The sequence below is a fragment of the Accipiter gentilis genome, chromosome 18 (genome assembly GCF_929443795.1).
Source record: "Accipiter gentilis chromosome 18, bAccGen1.1, whole genome shotgun sequence".
In the NCBI taxonomy this organism is placed as follows: domain Eukaryota; kingdom Metazoa; phylum Chordata; class Aves; order Accipitriformes; family Accipitridae; genus Astur; species Astur gentilis.
Genome location: NC_064897.1, coordinates 21,872,746 through 21,894,061, shown reverse-complemented (window position 1 = coordinate 21,894,061; position 21,316 = coordinate 21,872,746). Strand labels below are relative to the sequence as shown.

The 21,316-nt window shown below is 48.1% G+C and overlaps 1 protein-coding gene across 5 annotated transcripts in view; it reads left to right on the top strand.

Annotated features, from left to right (window-relative positions):
- The window catches only part of HIPK2 (homeodomain interacting protein kinase 2), a 132,822-nt gene that overhangs the window by 28,129 nt on the left and 83,377 nt on the right, over positions 1 to 21,316 (top strand). For all 5 annotated transcript variants that reach the window (XM_049822713.1, XM_049822709.1, XM_049822710.1 and 2 more), the window contains exon 2: positions 15,690 to 16,788. In XM_049822713.1, coding sequence (XP_049678670.1) covers positions 15,690 to 16,788 — 1,099 coding nt within the window. The remainder of the gene's footprint in view (positions 1 to 15,689; positions 16,789 to 21,316) is intronic.

Here is a 21,316-nt window from a genome sequence, read left to right as displayed (position 1 = left end):
CTTTTGTCTGCCTGATTCATCTCTCGGGTCACAGGCTTGCAGTCACGGGTTGGAAGGTGAGGCATGTGTGCGAGTGTTTGAAGGACGGTGGCTTAAGAGGTGACACAGTGATATCATTAAAGAGCAGGGTGGGGAACAGAGTGGTAAAACGGTCAGTGTCCCCATTGACCTTGTCGCAGTGATACGAGTGAAAAATATATGTACACCCAAAGTCTAGTTATTAGTGACAGGTTCATTGTTGAAACGGTGTGTCCCGCTGTCCCATAAGCATGGACAGAATAGTTATCTCATCCACTCTGAGGGCTGCCTCAAAGGGTAAAGGCAACATGGAAACCCCTCAGATGCACTTTTAGCATTGTTTTGATGCTTCAGTCTCATGGCTGCGCCAAGGACTCCAAGAGGACCTTAAGCAGGAAAAGCATTGCTGTTTCTCCAACATAACTTCCCTGACGGTGTGAGAGGAGCAGCAGCTCCAGCTGGCTAAGTGCACTCGGAGGTGTGTTTTCCAAAAGACCCTGAGCAACTTCTGCAGCTACATCCCTTGGTGACCGATAAGCAGCCTTTGCTACAAGTGTTTTCTCGCACTTCCAGCATCACGGGCAACCCAGGCATCTGCTTGGTTAGGGTCCAGGTTCCCAGCGAGAAGAGGCTGAATGTTACTTCTGCTTTGCCCTGGCTCCCCGCTACAGCCATGCTGAAGCATTTCTGAAGTCTCACAAGTCAGGAGGGCATATATTTTTCAGGCAAACCCTGTAGCATAACTATACTGGCAGCCTCAGGAGAGTGGCCATTTACCTACATCTGTGTTTTGGGATGTCTTAGGATTTTTTGTTTGTTTGTTTGATTGGTTGGTTTTTTAGCAGGGCTGTACACGCTGTGTTGCTGTTGTGGCAATCCATATGATTCATGTCTTGCACAGTCTGACAAGTTTATTGTAGCTTGCGTGTGCTGAGCTGCACACTGCGGTTGCTGTGCTGCTCGTGGTTAGTACCAGGGCAGCCCGTGGTGCCGGTGCTGGGTTGTTGGCAAGTGCCAGGACCCAGAGGGTGCCGTGCGTGGGAGGGTCACTCAAGCAAGCTGCTTGTGTTGCTTTGGGAAGTGGAGAGAACATGAGAACTCTTGCATGGGCTTTATTTTTAAAAAAATCCTCCAGGAATAGCATGTTCCTTGGAGCAGGCAGAGCAGAAAGCAGGAGGGTCAATTTTGGGATCTATTGGTGCTGCCAAGATCCAGTTTCGTATTTATTTTCTGCCTCTGCAGAGCATGGAGTAAGTTATCATTTCATTTGAACAGCTTGGAGTCTCTACCACCGAGCCTTTAAAAGACTAGATGTCCGCTTACACCTGCTTCTATTTGGCATCTGTCTTCCCTAAGGCTTGAATGTTACTCTGGCTTGTTGGGTTCTTCATTCACTGATGCCCATCTGAACCTCTCAGCTCTTTTTTTTTTTTGTTTTTGTTTTGTTAATTGTTTTTTTGGCAAAGGAAAAAGGAGAGAAGGTGCAGAGGGCTGGGAGTGGGGGCACAACAAGGTGGATGCATCATGGTCTTGCTGAAACCCAGGGATGAGCTGGAGGGAAGGACCAAGACAAAACAGGAATGACGCCATTAGTTGGGAAATTTAGAGCAGTTTCCTGAAAACCTGTTTGGTGCCATTTTGCATGCAGTCCCTCCGTGCCATTCTGTGCTGCTTGGGGCAGCTGAGAGGAGTGCGGTTGGGAGCCTCAAGCCAGCAGGTTTTCTGGCAGAGCCGCCGAGGGACCTGCACTGTTGACCTGCCACGCGTGCCGTCCCCATAACCGCCCGCTGCTTTGGAGTCCTCCACGCTTGGCTCGATGGTAGCTTGTGGCATGAGATTCCAAGGGCGACGGTGAGCTGTGCGGAGACGGGTTTCCCTGAGCAGCTGTGCAATGCGACCCAGCCCTTGCAAGGCAGTGTTGCTCTTCCATGACAGCACAGGGAGAACAGGCGTTTGCCCTAGAGATCTACCCAGGGTTCATTTTGCTGTAGAGCTACATTGTCTCCTTTGTGAACGCTTCCATAACAGTTAATATTAGGGCTTTCTGTGGCCCTCAGTGGTTTTATCACTCAGCTACATCTTGTTTTCTGTTTTTGCCAGATTTCTGTAAAGGGGGACAGAGATCAAGGCGAGCTCTGTGTTGCAGGATGCTGATTTTGTAGGTGCTGGTATAAATACATCTGTTTTCATGCCTGTGACGAATGTTTGTAGGACTGAGGTGCCGCTTGGCACTTTTAGCCCATTCAGGTGTGTCAGCGACATGCCTGGTGGTGTGTGCTGATCGACAGCAGGTTTGGGAGGGCTGGGCAGCTGGTCAGGATGAGCATCATTTGTTCAGTGCCCAAATGCAAGGTTGTGGTGTGCTGTCCAAGTGCTGTGTGGAGCAAGGGAGCTTGCACTGCACCTGCTCCCACTGTGCCCAACTCCTCAGGACGGGTCTAGCAGTCCCCCACTGTCATGAATTCACTTGCTAAACTTTTGTAATCACCATAAAAAACCTGTTAGGTAAATACATTTTCTGTGCCTGAAAGCAATTGCCCCATTTCCTTTTGTTTTGAAGATAATAGACATAAAAATGAAATATGGACCTATGTTCTTCAAAGGTCATACTTATTTGGTCCTGAGGGAGATCGCATATTGAAACAGATTTTGTTAAGATTTGAAGATACTATAAAGAAATGGACTTAATTGGGACTTCGGTTCGCAGAAGTTGGAAAATTGGCTAGAAATAGCCTGCGATCTCAAAGATGGAGATGACCATTTCTGAGATAAGGAACTCCCTTTTTCTTAATCTGACTGGGATGGGGAAACTGAACGGAGAAGGGCTTTGTGTCAGGTGCAGAACCAGCAGTCAGCACTTGTTTTGCATTGTACTAGTTTCATTTAACGCTGCCTTCTGTCTGGCTTAAAATAATGGCTCGTAGTGGCAGTGGTCTCCAACCCTTTCTGCCTAATGCATGGTTGGTTGCTAGGAGGGCTGCCGTCATCCACGTTTTAGTCGTGGATGTGATGACCAATTTTGCATCACTTTGCAAGCTTTGGGGGGATGACTCAGCTGGTCCTCCGGTGACTCATTTCAGTTTCCCATGAGCCCAGAAAGGACTGAAGAGGGAAGCATGGCTATTTTCAGATATGAACAATGACCAAACCCAAGAAGTGTGTCCACAAAGGAGTACTGCAAACATCAAATTAATTGGGTATTTATACAGGGTGTAAACTTGCCCCTTCCCACTGAAATTCTTTCCCCAGTTACTGTACTTCTGCTGAATCTAGTTTCCAGTCTCTTCTTACTCTTCATCCATACGGATGTTGGAAAGCTCTCTCTGAGTTTTGAGTGCATAAAGCCTGATAAAAGTTCGCAGGACTTTTGGTACTAAATTCCCCTAGCTGGGGTTGGTTTTGGTTTTTTGGCAGTTCCCCCCCCTCTCATCATTACTGGGATTCTCACAGTCATTCTAACAACCCTAGGCCCATCGCAGGCCATTTTTCTCCCTAGTCATTCTTATGTTAGACAAAGCTAAGATGCCTGATGTTCTCCTAGACCTATTGAAAGCTCTTGTGATTTGACCACAAGTTATTACTAATTTGTTTTTTCTGGATCCTCTGGAAACAGCGGTGTATTTGCTCCTTGTGAGAAAATCATACAGAGCTTATTTTCCCAGAAACTCTTCTTTCCCTGTGACTCAGTTTGGCCAGACTTCCTTTTCATCATTAGTCAAAACTCATAGGTGTGACTGCGGACAGCTTGGCTGCAATATCACCGGCACGTTAATGATTCTGAACTCATTGTCCCACTGCATCTAGGCTGAATCGTCTAATTTCATTGCTGTAGGAAAAGGAAAGAGTCGAGTGTTCTGGGTTGAAAGGACATGGCTGCAAAACAGCTGTAATAGTGCCAAAAAGATGCTTATGGAAGAGATGGTGTAGGTGGCTGCATGCCGCTGGAAATGTATAGCAGCATGTCAGTTCACAAAGGTAGGATCATGCATGAGAAGGAGGCCTGACAGCCCCTTTATCTAGTCTGTCGTCTGTAGCCATCTATCCCTTCTAACGTGGGTTTTTCATTCTGTAGGTTTGCTTTCAGCAGTTGTGCTGTACCTGTGAGTGCCACACAGCAGTTACTGGTAGCAACGAGTGAGCGCAGTCATACAGGGCATGAGGGGTGCTCCGGAGCTCGTGTCTCCGCAGGGTGCTGCTCAGGGTCTCCAAAGCACTGAGCAATCTGGAGCAAAGTTACACCAAGGATTGTCTTTCACTGTACACCCCACCAAACCTATCCCCTGCTTGTTCTTTCTTGGGTGAAGAGGAGCGTGTATGCCCAGTCTGGCTGTGGGGCTCTCTGGACCTGGAGCCTGCTTTTGAAGCTCGGTCCCCCTTTCTGGCCCATCACAGTGGCAGCCTGCCTCGAGGCTGCGCTGCAGAGGGTATTTGGCATGTATCGTACTGGATTTCCAGGTTCAGCCTCGCTCCTCTTCTGTCACGCTCTAGTTTTGCCAGTGCAAGAAGCCCAGCAGCCATGGCATTAAGCACAGTAGAGCTGAGTAAATAAATATGTCAATAAATAATCATATCCTGCACAAAAGAGAAACCTAGGGGAGAGAGTGATGGTAGCCAGGGAGTTGTGCTGATACAGGTGAAGGTTTTTATTGTTTTCTTTCTCTTAATAACTTCCCTTGCTCTGATTTCTTTTCTTTTAGAGCTTTGAGGGGGAGTAGGCAGTTGCTGGTGTCCCTGAGCTGCTTCATCACACACAAGGGCCTTATATCCTTCCTCCTCAAGTAGATATCCTTTCCTGAGCTCCTGGTTGTTTACTCTTCAAGGCTCTGAAATCCTTCATGTAGTTTATCCCCATGCCTAAATCAGGTTTTCTTTCTGTGTTAGCAAGAGCTTCCTGCATCACCTTGGCTATCCTTCCTTGGCCAAACAGGCTGCTTCTCTGCACGCAGAACTGGCCACCGTCCTAATAGACCTTGCTTAAAAAGAAAGTTGCTGTGAAGACAGTGGGAGATCAGGCATGTACTGCCAGCCGCCAGCTGGAGCAGCAAACCAGCAGTGGGGCAGGGAGGCGTCCAGAGGGAATTCTGTGGGGTCACTTGGGGCAACATCACTCATTTCTTTTGGAGAAGAGATTCATTGCCTTCATGGGTTATCCTCTGGCTGTGCAAGTGCTTGCATGTCTATGTGTGCCTGAGCGTGACCGTGTGTTTCGTGTGACAGAGTTCAGTACAACCTCAAATACAGCAAACCAAATCGTTGGAGGTTCCGAGCCATCGGAACCCAGTGGCCAGGGTTCCCAAGGCTGTGCCTGTCAACATTCCATGTTCTCATGGAGACTGCTGCAGCTCCCTCTCACTGTGGTCTCCGATGAGCTACTCGACAGTCTCGAAGAAGAAGAGATGGAAGAGAGGCAGTTAAGTGGCACTTTTCTACAGGGTTACTCTTCTTGGGTGCAGCCTATAAATGAAAGAGATGACTGAATGGGGATTTTTGAGGAGGAATGAGTCCATGTCTGAACCCTCGGTCCTGTGTCTCTTTGGCAGTCTTTGGTTTGGGCTGGATGGCTCAGTCCTGCTGTGCCCGTTTTGGCCTGAGCTGTGCTTGTGGTCCTGGCCTGTTTCATGTCATTTTTGGTTTTATAGTCTTACTTTGGAATGCAAATCATATCCCATGGGTGACAGTGAAAAAGGTTTCTGACTGTTTGGCCATCACTTTGGAGATGTTTTCTTGGCCCTGAGTGATGAGGAAAGGGTGAAAAATGCATGCTCAAGACATGTGTTTCCTTGAGGAACTGATGGGCTTTTCCTTGTGCGAGTGTGTGTTTGTGTGCTTGTGTGAGGACAGGTTATTTACAAAATTGTTTTAACTACTTAAAAGTGCAGGTCAGGTGATTAACCTGCACCATCCCTTCTCTTGGTTTCCTAAAACACACCGTAGCCCTCGATGTATGAGGGTCCTGTAAATCCCGTCTTTGGATTTCATTCTTATTTGAAAGAGACTTGTAGCTCCAGAAGGGAGGAGATATAGTTAACCCTGGCTTTGGGATAGTTGGGAGGTCATCAAATCAGTCTATCTTGATTTTGTGCTTTGCCATAGGCCCATGCCCAGCTTCGCCACCTTTCTTCTCACAGCTTCGTCTTCCTTTGCGGCCCAAATCCTGTGTATTTCATAGAGACCTCACCAGAGGCTTGTTTCTTTGCAACAGGTCTGTATCCTGATGGAAATGAAAAGAAGGGAGGGACTTTGCAAACAGGCAAACTGACCTTTTCAGCCCAGCTAGTGCTTGATCTGAGTTTCAGATTTCGTAAACAAAGCAAGGGCTGAATGTCATGCAATGGCCTCTTTGCAAATGAAACACTCAGGAAAAAATCCTGTGGGAGTGAGAGGCTCGGCCTGAGACTTCAGCGAGCCTTACCCATGTCCTGCCTTCACAAGTAGGGTTGCTGCTAACGAGTGAGGTATGCGAGGTGCCAGCCATTCCCTGTGGTTTCACCACACTTGCGGGCCAGTTGGAGTCATTGACATTACAAAGCTAATATTTACAGGTGGGAAGTCATCCAGGTGGGGAGGCAGCTGTGGTGGAAAAAGCCAAAATATCCTTTCCACTAGGCAGTTGTGGGAAGCCACAAGTGTGCCAGTGCTGCGTGGGTGAGGGGGCCACAGCCAGGGCAGCAGGAGGAAACACTGGTTCATTTTGGTCTGTTTTCTAGAGGCCCTGGCACCCTTTCATGGGAACTAAGATGATGGAGGGCCTGGCAGGGTGGCCAGTGAAGGCTGTAGGACCTGGGGTCAGGAATTGAGGAAGTCCTCTGGTTCCCCTCTTAAGATGGGGATACTGTTGTCAACCCCTGTTTGGAAGATGGAAACTGAAGTGACCCGACTGAGTGACTTGACCCACGCTGCCTGGAAAGCAGAGCCATGCCGAGATCCTTCTTTTTTTTCAGTTCTGCTTTCAGGATGCAGCTCTCATCAGAAGGTAGCAATCAGAGGTGGAGCTTGTGGGAACTTAGAGGCTCTTGCATTACAGATCTGTTTGGAAGTTAAATGTATGGTCCCACACGCTCACTAAACTGGACTACAGGGCAAACTATGGACAGTTTCATATTTACTGCTGAGACTATCTTCTTTAGCATTCCAAAGGGAACTTTGGGTGCTGTAGGAATGCCATGGTTACTGTTCGTCCCACTTTGCCACTGTGGAGGACGTGTGATGGGAGGGAGGAAGGTAGCCAGAACATGTATACTGTTGCCAAACAGTCCTACCTGGCACATTGTTCTGAGTAACTGCTTTTAGGCTCATCTAGCTCTATTTTGGCTTCAGGATGGGGAAGCCACAAAACATTCCTTGGTAGCTTGCTTTCCCCATCTCCTCTGGCCGTTCCCAGCGCTTCAGGAGCTCATTCAGGCATGGCGTTATACGAGCCTCAGTGTGTCATGCCTCATTCTGAGTGGTGCTGCAGGTGTTACCGCGGTCTCCTGCTCTTTAAGCAGATGTGGTGCTGCTCGTGGGTCCCCCAGCAGCCTGCAGCACAGCCCCAGCTGGGCACCCTGCACGTGCCTCAGCTCTGCTGGGCCTCTCTCCAAGAAAACTGAAAGAGGGATTTCTTCAGCAAAGCATTTTGCTAGACATCCTTCAGTGTCCTCCACAGATAAAGCTTCAAAGCAGGGCTTCTGTCAATCCTGCCTGTCTGACTTCATCTTGTTCTGTTTTTCTCATCCCATCTCTGACTCCAGAGCAGACTTTCTTCTCCTCTGAGGCCCTCGGGAGTACTGAGTGTTTGGTTGTAAAACTTGTTCCTGACTTCATTGACGCCCACTTTCCCAAAATGTCTTTTCACTGAGATTGCGCGTAAGTTCTTTCGCACTCTCATGCAGGCCTTGAGGGCTTCCAGGTGCTGCTGCTGCCCCTGTCTTTATCGTTTGTCTCCTCATTTTGCTCTTGGGACTCCCGAAATTGTCACAGGAGCTGATGGCTTTGCTCCCTGGCTTGGGAGGACTGTTGCTCCGTGAGGTATGTCTGGAAGGGCTATCCATCTGCCTTCTCAAGCCGTGGAGACATGCCAGCGGCACCGCGGACTCTCAGGTTTCTTACATTATGTCTCGAGAGCGCTTTGACGTCTTGGTAGAATGTTTGCAGCGTCATTTAATGATTTCCATAGAGGTGACAGTCTTCCTGTCAGCTTTGACAGGTATGCTGAAGGGGGATTACTTACTGCCTCTGTTTTGTCAAGGCTGTAGCCTATCAAATGTATTTGCTTGCTGCCTTCATTTGTTTTCCACTCAGTGACGTTGAGATGTCCTGGAGAAAAGTTTTGCATTATTCCAACTCTGCTGGGTTTTCCCCTGGGAAGATATCTAGGGGACAGCTTCCAGTTCAGGGGAGCGTGGACTGGACTGCGGGACCTTCTCACACCAAGACCTAGAAATTGGTGTCAGGTCCAGTGGCTGCAGCATCTGCAAGGAAGTAATGAGGCAGCCTCTGGTGAGGTGTATTTTAACCTGTGTTCTCAGGTGTTGCATTGTTAATTAACTATAATGTGAAACATAAACTAGTCACATGATTTACTGAGGAAATCTGTAGTATCTCTTGTCATTACTACAGTTCATTAAAGTGGGAGATGGAGGTGACCCTGATAGAATCCTTCACTGAGGTGTAATCAAGGATTTAAATCCAAGTGTCCCTGAGATTTTGCTTCACGTGCCTAAAACCAGGAATATGTCAGAGGAGCCCACAGCCTGTTATTCAGCTTGTGGGCACCTGAACCCACATCAAAAGGATGAATAAGAATTGTGATGTTTCTAGATTACAGAAGATATCTAATAGTAGGGCTTTGTGGCTTGTAGTGAATATGGAAGAGTGGAGTTTTGTAGTGGTGAGATGTGAAATTGTGGTCACTGAGCACTAAAGGAAGGGCTTGGTATTGCAGGGACTTGACTCCTTTGTCTGTAGAGACAATGTAAAATAAAAGACAGCACAGATGGTTCAAAGGGAGATCTGTGGCTGGTGATGCCTTGTATTCACTAATTCCTAAGAGTTTGGTGTTTCAGATGTATAGCATGCTTTTTTAAGTGGTTGCCCACTCTCCAAATCCAGCTCACATGACATTGTCTAGTGAACCGCCAGATGTGATGAGCGTGGGCGAATGGGGCTGGAGCAGCCTAGATGTTTCCAGGCTCTGGTGCAGGGTCTGGCCTCGGGTGGTGCTGCCTCACTGGGCCTGTGCGGGACATGCCAGGGCTCTGGGTAGCCCATTTCCCACTGAGCTTCTCATGACAGCTCTCAGCTGGGGTGAGATGGGGTGATGGATAGCTCTGCCCGTCTCACAGTCTCCATGCATAGCCCTGGGAAAAGAGATGCTGCCCCTGCAGGGACTGTGCACCAAAGAGCACCTATCTCCCACCACCCCCAACACTGGAGATGTCCTGGAGGGGAAGGTGGGTATGTGCCGTCTCACCCGCCTTCAGCCGGCATCGGTACGTAGGCACTGAGCCCGGGCTTGCCGACTGCCCTGCTCCCCAGGCCATGCTGGCTAGCAGCCCCGGCCAGCCCTTACCACTTCTCCCAGTAGCTCCTGTGCCTGCGGGCAGGTGCGGTGGAGCTGGAGGCTCGGGAAAGGAGAGAGGACAGGCTAGGCTGGCTCAGAGGAAGGTCTCCCCAATATTTTCCTGTCTGTGTCCTCTTCTTCCTGGTCAGTTGAGAAGGCTTTCAGTACCCAGCGGGCAAGTTGCCCTGGATTTAAGGAGTTAAAAGGGAGAGTGATGAAGGGAATAAAGATGGTTTGGGGGCAGAGACAGCAGCATCCTGAGCCACATGCCAAAATAACTTGCTCAGGGCATGATAGGGAACAGCTGCCTACATCTCCCCATGCCCAGGAGTACTGAGGTCCTGGTTGCTAACTTTTATCCTATCTATAAAGTCAAGTCACGGTGTGGAGTATGAAATAGTAAGAAGGGTCGCGTTGCTGATGCTATAATGCAGGAGGGGGATGTGTAGAAGGCAGTTGGGGTGGGAGGCAATACAGGGTATGAAGGTGATTGTGATCGGAGCTCCCTGGCCATCACACTGCAGCCGGAGATACGCTTCTTGTGTGTCGGGGGGGTAGAAGGATGCTTGGCTTTGCTTGGTTGCTTTTGTTTATGGCTACTCTGCGCATTGGAAAATCTTGCTTTTTCGTCTGGCCGGGGAACGTGGATCAAATGTGGCAGCTCGGAGCCGTGTGAAGCCAGGTCTGGAGCACTGCAGGGGACAGCCTCTGTCACATCTTTAAGAACTGCTGCGTGCTACGTAAGCATTTAGGAAACTACTAATTAGGATGAGACAGTTTTACTAGCAGGACAGGAAAAGCAGAGCAGGAAGGCAGGGAGATTTTCACCTGGAATGAAGGCTCCCTTGACATCTTCTGCTCACCAGGAACAGGAAGGAGCTGAGGCTGCTGAGGTCTGAACTCCACTTTGAGGTTGTCTCCAAACATTCGGTAGCACAAGGGAAGGAATTTGTGTAGCCTCCAGGGACATAAATTTTAAGGAGGTTCCAAAAGCGTGGTGGTACTGGGGACAGTGCCTCAAAAGGGGCCACACAGAGGCCACTGTGAAGAAGAGTGCTGTGCTTGAGACACGGCTATTTTGAAGGTGCAATACATTAGCCTTACCTGGCAGATCCCCTTTTCATTGCCTTCTTAACCTGGGCGTGTATATGAGTTTGCAGGCTTGTGCCTCTCCGGGGAGAAGTGGAAGATATTTATTTCAGGAGCGTCTTGTGTGCATCATTTATATGCTGAACACATGCCATGTGCTTTCTACAGTATTTTTCAAGCAGGCACTGTCGTTCTGGCGGCAATCAGCAAGCAGCCTCTGGTTACAGAGCACTGGCAGCTCTGCAGGTACTGCAAAAGGTCTTACTGCCTACTTAATACAGGGTAGGAGCTTGGTCTCTCTGCACCACAAAGGCCACATTTATAAATCAGCAGTAAGTGCTAGGAGAAAAGCAGAAGAAAACATCAGTGACTTTCAAACTGTTCCTTCTGTAGTCCCCAAAGTGTATTTTTTGCCCTTTGGGGTGAGGTGGGTGGATAGGGAACTTTACCTCATTTGCTTTCTTGAAACCTGTTGGAAATACAAGTGAGGCGACTGCGTGATTTGTGTATGCATGCAGAAGAGGGCCATCTGAATTGTAAATAGCACCTGCTAAATTATTATTAAGTGAAAGCTGACGTGGGAGGAGTTCTCAGGAAAAAAAAAAAGTCAAGTCTTTTAATAAAAGTCATTCAGGCTCTTTTAACTGATTTTTAACATTGTCCCCTGGCTGCACGCTACATATTTCAGGTCATGTGGATGCTATGGGGAGTTACGCGAGTCGTATCAAGGACAGGGGAGGCCCCATTAAATCCAGTTACTACCAATTCTGTGAGAGCTTTAAATGGCTACGCTAAAACTCATTATTAAAGAAAGGATCTATCAATTTTATTTAATGCATGGTGCCCAACCTTGATTCTGCTCCCAGCCCAGAGACTCGCCGTGCACAGGGGTCATATAAAAATTAGACCTGCACTCTTCAGGGCTTGTATTTAGCTGTTGCAAAGTCCTGGCTGCAGCGTGACCGGCTAACTGGGGCTGTGGGAGGCTGCCCTGCACCCCTGCCGAGGCAGGGACCAAGCCTGAGCCCAGGCGGATTCAGCCCATGTTGCCGCTTGCCTTAGTCCCGACGAAGCTTTTGCTAGTGCAGATGGGGCTGCTGAGCTGGGCTTCAGGTGAGCGGGAATGCCCAGTGGCATTCTGCTCGTCTGGCACAGCTGCTCGTCCTGAGCATCCTCATCCCCTCCGCTCCTGGTGGAGGGCAAAAAGGCAAGGAGCCGGGGGCCAGCCTTGGGCCATCCTGCGCAAAATGTGGCGAGGTGTCTGCTAGGATCTCCCTGCCACGAAGAGAGGCACGAAGAGAGGCCCAGCCTCGCGCAGGTTTCTTGGCAGACCTGTGAGCGGGGCTATAAGAAGACTTTTCTCAAGTGAAACAGCCTGGGTTTCGTCCCTCTGTGGCTTATGGCCCCTCCGTCTCTCCAAGACCCAAGGAGTGAGGATGCTCCTTGGGAGCATCCCACTGGCTCTGGGGGATGCTCAGGGGGCATCGCTGTCACAGGGCTTGGCTGGCATGGATCACCCCGTTACTGCTGGCTTGTTTCTTCACAGACGTTGTGGCAAGCTATTGTCAGCCTACGTAATCAAAAGGCTGAAGTTGTAAATCATATTACAGGCTGTAATGAGGAATTTGATCCCTGTAACAAACCATCCAACTTTTATTCACTTTTATTACCATTTCTGCTATTGCCATGGAGTAAAGAACCTTTTTTAAAAAAAGAACATGCCACCAGCACAATTTGATAGTGTCCTCAGGAAATTTAGGGTTGTGTTTTTCTCACATTAGCTGCACGGGCAAATTTGCAATAAAAATGACTTGCTGTAGAAGCCTTCTTTTCCCATCACCAAGCTGTCAATCAGCCTGTAATTTCTTGGTATCGAACTATGCTGAAGAGCTGGCCGAGTTATTCTCCTTACAACGCGTGCCCCTAAAACCTCAAATGTGAGAAAATCATTTTGGATGGAAGGAAGAAGATTTCATACTTCTTTTTTTAGGGGAAAAAGAATATTTTTCCTGCGATGAGATATAACCTCTGAGGAGGGTGGAAGTGGCAGCAGAGGAGTCCAAAGTCCTCTCTTTAGCTGCAAGACAGCCCTGCTTCCTCCACCCCCTCCGTTTTTGGGGTACCAGGGTGGGTCAGTGTTTGTCCCCTTTCCTGTCCCCCTGCTGAGGCTGCCAGCAGTGTTGCAGGGACAGCAAGGGGCTGTTGTTGATGTGGAAACCAGTCCCTAACAACAACTCATTTCACCAAGGGGCACAGGCAGCTATCTGACGTTGACAACGTTGAGTGACTGCTGACCTTGTTTTTAGCATCAGCTGATATCAACTGGAGTCCTGCCAGTTTGCTCCAGTTGAAAGTCTGTCTCTTAATGGGGGCGATTATCCCGATTTTTACAGCGGCGCTGAGGAAGTTGCAGCTGCTGCGCTTCACATCCCTGACTTTAATTTGGGGTGCCTGGGTCTTCTGGTGTTATCTTTAGAAGACCATGTGAGAAGAACCTCTCTCCTTGGTCTGTATCGGTTTTTTCCCCTTTTTATTTTGTATGAAGAGATATTGCTCAAGCACACCATGGAATGAAAGCCATAAAGCTATAAATTACACCTCTGCTAGGTCCACAATATGTTACCAATTACATCTGCTTTATTATTCGCGTCCAGGGGGAAAACATACATCAAACCAACCCCACTCTCCAGGCAGGTCGGTACTGTACTAGAAGGAACACTGTGACTCTTCTTAATCAGTGGAAAAACAAACACAGTTTCGGCTCACTCACATATGATATTTGTGTCTGGGATGACAAGTTGAGTAATACTGCTGCGGTTCTCTGAGCTCACCGAGTGCCACATGCTACAGCATTCATGGCATCATTATTGCCCTGTGGAAAGGAGAGAGGAGAGAAAGCACTTGGAGGGGCAGGGAGCTGGGAGGGTGGTCTGAGGACCCAGTTGCAGGGACCTTGGAAATTGCCACCAAGGGGGTTGGTGTGGGGGAGTTGATATGAATGGCAGCAAACAGCATGAGAAATCACATTAAAGCCAGGAGTCACGTCTGCAAAGGAGGGCACACTGCGGTTTGCAGGGCTTCGTTGCTAGAGCAGGGTTAGTGGGGTTTTGTGTTGCGTGTTCCAGCAGAGGTGAGGGTTTCCCCACGTGTCCTGATAGGGGTTTTCTTCTGCGTCTGCCCTGTTTTCATAAATTTGTCACTGTGGCAGAGATGAAGGTGGGGGTGTCGAAGCAAAGTGGAGTGATTGCTTTGCCGGTTACTTGCGTGTAGCTATGTACAGTGGGTTTTGGCTCACCACAGCGCCCTTCTGAGCAGTGCCTGGGCTTTGGGCTCTTGGGAATTAACTGGAAAATGGGTTTTAGGTGCATTTAGGCGTGTTTGCTTGACCATGCTACTGAGCATTGAAGTGTGGAGTAACATTCCTGTTTTTCTATATTGGTGTATATGTTTATGTGTGCATGTGTGTGAGTATGTATATGTACATATGAGCTCCAGAAAAATCTTCTGAAGAGCAACACGGACTAGTAGAGAATGGGTTTCTTTTAGGAAAGGGAGCCAAGTGTTAGATACTCTCAGGTGTGACATGAAGAAGTCATCCATGTGCACTGCAGAGTTTGTTGTGGTTTTGTCACTGAAGCATACATTCAGCTTTTAACTTTTTAAAGTTGAAAACAAGTCAAGGTTATGTTTGTGCTTAATAATTCAGCAACGGTGCCAGCTCAGCATATTGTCTTTTTCTTCTCCAGTCATTCTGGTTTATTAAAAAGAAACACTGACGACAGATAGAAGGGTGAAGGAGGCTGTGCCTTTCTGCTTTAACTCCTACCGGGTGCTGACTCCTTCCCCAGGAATCCCCATAGATTTGTGCTGTTCACAATACTTTTGCCCTAGCAGTACCACCCCTACCCTGGGCAGGGAAAGCTGGCAGTAAGTCAGGACTTAGATGTCCTGTGCCTTGTGGACCACGTCTTTTTTTAATCCATAGGAGCATTTTCTGTTTCAGTGGAATATTACTCAGAATCCTTCAGTAAGTCTGTCTCAGTGATACTTTTATTTTCACTTGGGTTATGAGGTTGTGGGTTTGTTTGTTTGTTTGGTGTTTTTTTTTTAATAAAAGTGTAGAAGATCATTAACTCTTCTAGAACCAGAGAAGCTTGCAGTAAAATAGGTTTTTGTCTTTTCTTAAAAAGTAAATTTATATTAGGACCTAGTTCTGCCACATGCTAATCTGTACGTTGCTTCATTAACAATGCCGTTCATTTCCAGGGGATCTGCTTTCCAGTCATGGTATTGTCACTGTGAATAAGAATAGATGAACACAATTTTATAAATCTGAGAGAACTGAGAGCACGCAGTGAAGCTCATGTTGTGTAACTCCCATCTCCAGTGTCCCTGAGCACAGACCAGCATTGTGCACGATTCCCACACACAGACTTGGCAAGCAACCTGAAACATCATCTGCTGCTTCTGTCCTGGCTCCTCAACTTTGTCTGTGCACCTCCATTTTGTCACGGTGTATCATCTCCTGGTCCCATCCTGGCTCCCTGCAGGCCAGAAGCTACACAGTGGTTTTATGGGAATAAACGGAGGGCTTAAGTCAGATCCACCAAACTCTTTAATATAGGATGAGCCTGAGGTTTTGAGATTTGGCTTTCATAGGCAGAATACTTTGGAGTATTTGACATGGGTTCTTCCTGAGAGCTAGATATATTCCTGGAGACAATGGGAATAGGAGTCTCTTTAGGCAGTGGAGGTAAAAATAACATTTACATTCCTGTTATTAAAAATGAGAAGGGGGAAAGCAAGAGAGCAGGAATCTTGGTGGTTGTTAGTGTAGTTCCATCAGGGGTAATGATTTATTTTAGAGCGTAATAGTTTATTTGTGTTGAATACATATTTCTAGAAGAACTTGATTTTTTGTGTGTGTGCTTGTGCTGTATCTGAAGTCTGTATCCCATTTTCCCTTCCTGCCACTGAACAAATGAAAAAAGCTGGGGAAGGCATCTTGACACTGTGGTTTCACTCTGATGTTGTATTGCAGGTATGGCCTCGCATGTGCAAGTTTTCTCTCCTCACACCCTTCAGTCAAGTGCCTTCTGTAGCGTGAAGAAACTGAAAGTGGAGCCGAGTTCGAACTGGGATATGACTGGGTACGGCACACACAGCAAAGTCTACAGCCAGAGCAAGAACGTGCAGTCCTCCCAAGCAGCCGCCGCAGCAGCCGTCAACGCCTCCCTACAGATCCCCAATCCGAGCATCCCTTACGAACAGACCATCATCTTCCCAGCAAGCACGGGGCACATCGTGGTGACATCCGCCAACAGCACTTCTGGTGTGGTTGCAGTGTCTGGGCAAACACTGGGCGGGCCACACAACCTGATGCGTCGCAGCACTGTGAGCCTTCTGGACACCTACCAAAAATGTGGACTTAAGCGCAAGAGTGAGGAGATCGAGAACACAAGCAGCGTGCAGATCATCGAAGAGCATCCACCAATGATTCAGAACAATGCCAGTGGGGCCACTGTAGCCACCGCCACCACCTCCACGGCCACCTCCAAAAACAGTGGCTCCAACAGCGAAGGGGATTACCAGCTGGTGCAACATGAGGTGCTCTGTTCCATGACCAACACGTACGAAGTGTTAGAGTTTCTTGGCCGTGGAACCTTCGGACAAGTAGTCAAATGCTGGAAACGTGGCACTAATGAGATTGTGGCCATCAAGATCCTAAAGAACCATCCTTCCTATGCCCGGCAAGGCCAGATTGAAGTGAGCATCCTGGCTCGTCTGAGCACAGAAAGTGCGGATGACTACAACTTTGTCCGTGCGTATGAGTGCTTCCAGCACAAGAATCACACGTGCTTGGTCTTTGAAATGTTGGAGCAGAACCTCTATGATTTCCTAAAACAAAACAAATTCAGTCCCTTGCCCCTTAAGTACATTCGACCAATTCTCCAGCAGGTAGCAACTGCCCTAATGAAGCTGAAAAGCCTGGGACTGATTCATGCTGATCTCAAACCAGAGAACATCATGTTGGTAGACCCATCCCGACAGCCATATAGGGTCAAGGTCATAGACTTTGGTTCAGCTAGCCATGTGTCTAAAGCTGTGTGTTCTACCTACCTTCAATCCAGATATTACAGGTAAGATACTGGGCTCACGTAAAGTTACTAAAAGAAGTATTTTACCTATGGAAATTTTCCTACATTCCTGTAAATGAATGAGGGTCATGCCTTAACCCTAAACTGGGATGGCTCTTAGAATGGCTTGTTGGTGATAGAAAAAAATGGTATCCTAATCTCCTGGAGTTTACTTGCATAAAAAAAACATTGTAAATTTGTAAATAACCATAAAATGTTGCAAAAATAGAGTTTGCCAGTTACAATTTAGGAAGCTTTTTTCATGTCTGTTAGTACTTTGTTCTCTCTGGGACTGTTTCCAGAAGACGGGAGGTATCTGGAGAGTCCACCTTTCCTTTCCAAGTCAATATAAGTAGGTTCTTTGTTTCAGAAAGACCTTAACCTAAACAATCATCCATATTTCAGATATGTCTTCCAGTCTTTACTCGTATGTGAAACCAGGGACTTTACAAGAATAAGGTTGGCCCACAGGAAAACTATATGGATGCAGAAGATGCTTTGTCAAGGAGTAGCTTTCACACAGGCTGTAGAGTTTACTAGAGTCAATGCAAGGATTCTGGCTGGGTCCTGTCAGCTCTGCTCCAGGCAAGCAGCCAGCCTGGTGAGGCTGGAAACACCTTTCTCCATGTGGGAAGCTATTGGCAGGGATGAATAAGTATTGTCAGTAATTCGGTGTTGGACTGAGGACCTGTCATGGACAGTTGATTCCCACTCACAGTGCTTTTAACTACAGGTATGTTATGTGCTAGGATGGAGTTCTGACCTCTACGTAGGCATGCCTGAAGTGAAATGTGTGAAATAGCTATATCCCTCTTCAGCCTGTTGAACAGTTTCAGCAAAGCAGCCTCTTTTCATAACCCCTGGAAGGTCATACTCTCCCTCTATCTTGACTCCAAGACACAAAGCCTCTCTGTAGATGTTCTCCTCAGACCCTCTCTTTGGTACCAGTCAGCTTGATTCAACATCCCAAGGATCAAGAAAAGCAATTCTACTGCTACCACAGGGGTGGGGGAAAATGGGGTGGGGGGGGGAAAGGGAATTTGTCTTTAGATGACAGCTGAATTTACAAATGTTCAGGCCATGTTTTTGTTGTTGTAATTCTGTGAAACAGGGGCAAAGAGGGAAAATGTGATCCTGCTTGATGACTGATTTAATGAAAATCAGTCCTGGCAGCATCCACAGCTCATCAGATGGGTTACAGAAAAGCAGGGTAGTTGCTCTGTTTGTAAATAGGGAAGAAATCTGTCTTATACATGGGGAGGACTGGGGACAAAAAAACGACATGAATTGGTAACAGACCCTTTTCCTACTTCATAAACATCACAGTGGCAAAACCCACCTGAGCTCTGAGCTTGGGAAGAGTTAATTTCCACAGGAACAGGAACTTTGACGGTGCAGCACTGCAGCAGCTGATTTTTATCTGCTTGTCCTTTGCTCTGAAGGAGGCCAGAAAAAAATCCCCAACCCTAGTTTATACCTCAGAAGAGGCTTATTAAATGAAATATTCTACCTGATGACAGTCCCATCCTCCAGGAGAGACATGTTTCTGTGGTAAATATGCAAAAGCTTTTAGGGTTGCAATTACCTGGCAGACTAGAAGAAAAAAAAAAAAAAAAAGATAATACAGGCATTTTGTTGTTGAGCTATCTGTGATTCTGCATTAGCAGCCTAGGTCCCTAGCTGAAAGACAGAAGGGGCAGCCAAAATGAAATATGTGACAGAAAGCAAAAATGAAAGAGAAAAATGGTTTATTCTCAGCGACAAACAAGGAATATTTTTGTGGCAGTCTCTGGGGAGGAAAAAGCTTGATAAAATTTGCTTTTTATATTTTAAATGTTATTCCTGCCCAGTCTAAAGTTGCAGCTTATTAGATAGTGTGTTCTGTTTGTCTAATTCCTCCCTTGTTTTCCATGCCTGAACTGATGGGAGGAGGGGAAAAGGGGCAGCAGCTCACCAGGAAGAAAAAAAAAAAGACAAAAAGAAAAAGAAAAATCTCATTGGATTGAATAACATCAGCAGGGGGCTGCTGATGAAGCTAAATTCAAGTCATGAGGAAAATTTATATTATTCTTCATTTTCTGATGGGGAAAAATACAGCACAGAGTAAACACCTATTCCACTCCAAAGAGATGGAACTTTCATGCTAGGGGAAACACAGGGCTTTATAAAGATTTCATGTGTCTTCCATTTAATTTACACTTGTTTTGCTTGCTAGAGTATAAAAGACAAGGGGATGACTTCAAGAAATGGCACATTTAAGCTGAATGTGAAGGAAAAGCTTCCTTGGAGTAAAACCTCTCAGACTCTAAGCAGGCGTGCCAAAGAAGTGACAGAAGCCCTGTGCCCCATGCATTTAAGAAAAGACGAGGCAGAGCACTGGGGAATATAATGTAGAGATCGGCTCTCAGCTGGAGGTTTTTTATCATGGGCTTTTGGGAACAAATTCCCAGGTCATCCCCATATTTTATTAACGACTTGCTTTTTCTTTTCCCTCTTTTTTTTTTTTTGTTTAACACTAGTCTCAAGAATGTGATAGCCAAATCCTTTCAAGTGAGGAAAGTTGTGTGGGATCCTGCTCGTTCTCAGAGCAGTATAAGGCCTTTCCTCTTCCTATAAATGATAGGCCTGTTTTCTTCTCCCAGAGGTGGAAGACAGAAGTGTCTTTAAACAAATTCCATGCTCTTTCTTGACCCGAAACCGTATAGCCCAGCATAAGCTAAGACAGTCCCACGGCTGCTCGCAGACTAAACGTGAGCCGTTTGCAGTTGCTGCCACGTAACGTGCCCTGAAGACGAACCGGCTCCCTCAGCCCAGTTTCTTGTGAGAGGAACGGCGGGCAGACTTGGTAATTGCGCTGCTGGCAGAGCTCGGGGGCCCTGGCTGGGCGTCCCACCGTCGGCAGCGTTTCTGTCTCGCCAGGGCCGTTTCTGTCAGGCTAAGCCGGCGCTCTCCAGAAGGATCGCAAGGGGATGAGCACCCGCCAGAGCCTGGCAGGGTTCGGGGGGGAAAAGGCGCACCCTAGGCCCTGCCGCTGGCTCTGTGCCGAAATCACAGGACGTCACAGCCGCTGTGAGAGGTTAAAGCTCCCGGTCCCCAGTCCTTTACTGAAGGGGAAAGACCCCAGAGCAGACTGGGAACCAGAGGTAGGGTCCTCTGGCCCACAAGGCCCACACCGCCACGCCGTCGTCTCCCCCGTCCCCGATGGCGGCGCGGCTCTGGCGCTGTCGCGCTAGCATCGCTCCCCCCGCTCCCCGCCGGCGCTAGTGGGCCGCGCAGGGGCTCTCCTGCCCCATCCCCATTTCGTCAGCCGCTTCTCGCGCGGCTGCTCCAGCCGTGTCAGAGATTTTGTCAGCAATGTGGTCAGAGTTGTCATCTAAAAGGGGGGGGGTGCTGTGAAGAGGATCAGCCTCCTTCCTCCCACCCGCCTTCACCCTGTGGTGCAAAACCCACTGTGGTGCAAAGCGTTTCTCACGTAGCATCCTTAGCCTGCGCGGGGAGGACCTGGCTGGTGGCCCTCCAAGCGTGCCCCCTCGCTTGGGACAGTGGTCCCAGCCTGCTCCCCGGTCACCGTAGTCTTTCGCCTTGTCATTTATCACTAGCTGAGTCGGCCTGGGCCTGGTGTACGTGGAGGTCCATGGTGACGCAGCCGTGGTCTGGAGCCGCCTGCGTGAGGAACCAAAGCTGCGGAGGGAGGGCTGCTCTGCCCAGCTCGCCGTGCAGGAGCAGGGTTTTGCAGCTGGCAGTTTTAGCCAGACACGCTTAGACTAGAAATGAAGCCCTGTTCACAGAGCAACCGATCAAAAAGCTGCGATAGCCACTGCATCACGGGGCATCTTCATGGGATTTTATTGTTTCCTTTTCTGCGGTTTGAAGGGGAGATCATTGAGCTAGTCTCTGTGATCTCCGTTTTGCAGGAGGTCAGAGGGAGGAATGACCAGAGAGATGCCTTCCGGGTTGATAATCCATGTATGAACAGCTTCCCGGGAAAACCCATATCCTGAGGAATGCAGGGCTCAGGCTGCAACAGCTGTCCCTTAGAGCCCACGTTGATGCACCCAGGTGGAAGAGGGGTTCCTACCCTCTGGGAGAAGGGGTGGTTGCGGTGGCAGGTAGAGCTGTGGTCCTCCCTTGCTGGGACCAGAGCAGTTCTCTAGCGTGGGGTGGCAGTGCTGGGACACTCGGAGCAGGAGACCTTCTCCTGGGGACACCCCAACTGTGCTGCCTTGCCCTCTTGGCTTTTCTTTGCTGCTCAGCTGAAACAGCTGCTGTGTTGCACCCCAGGGATGACAGCATTTCACTAATTAATGGCGTAATCACCTGATGAGATTTAAGTCTTTTAGAATTTGCAAAATATTGCAGATATAAAATAATGGCTGTCACCCCTGCACTATTAACAGATAAATGTAGTTTTGGTTCCTCGTTTTCAAAAGGCTTTGGTATGTGGCGTGTCTGGCTTGATTTGAGATGTCTGCTTTGTAGGTAAGTGTCCTTTGATGAAATGTTTGGATAACAGAGAATGAAACTGAGTATC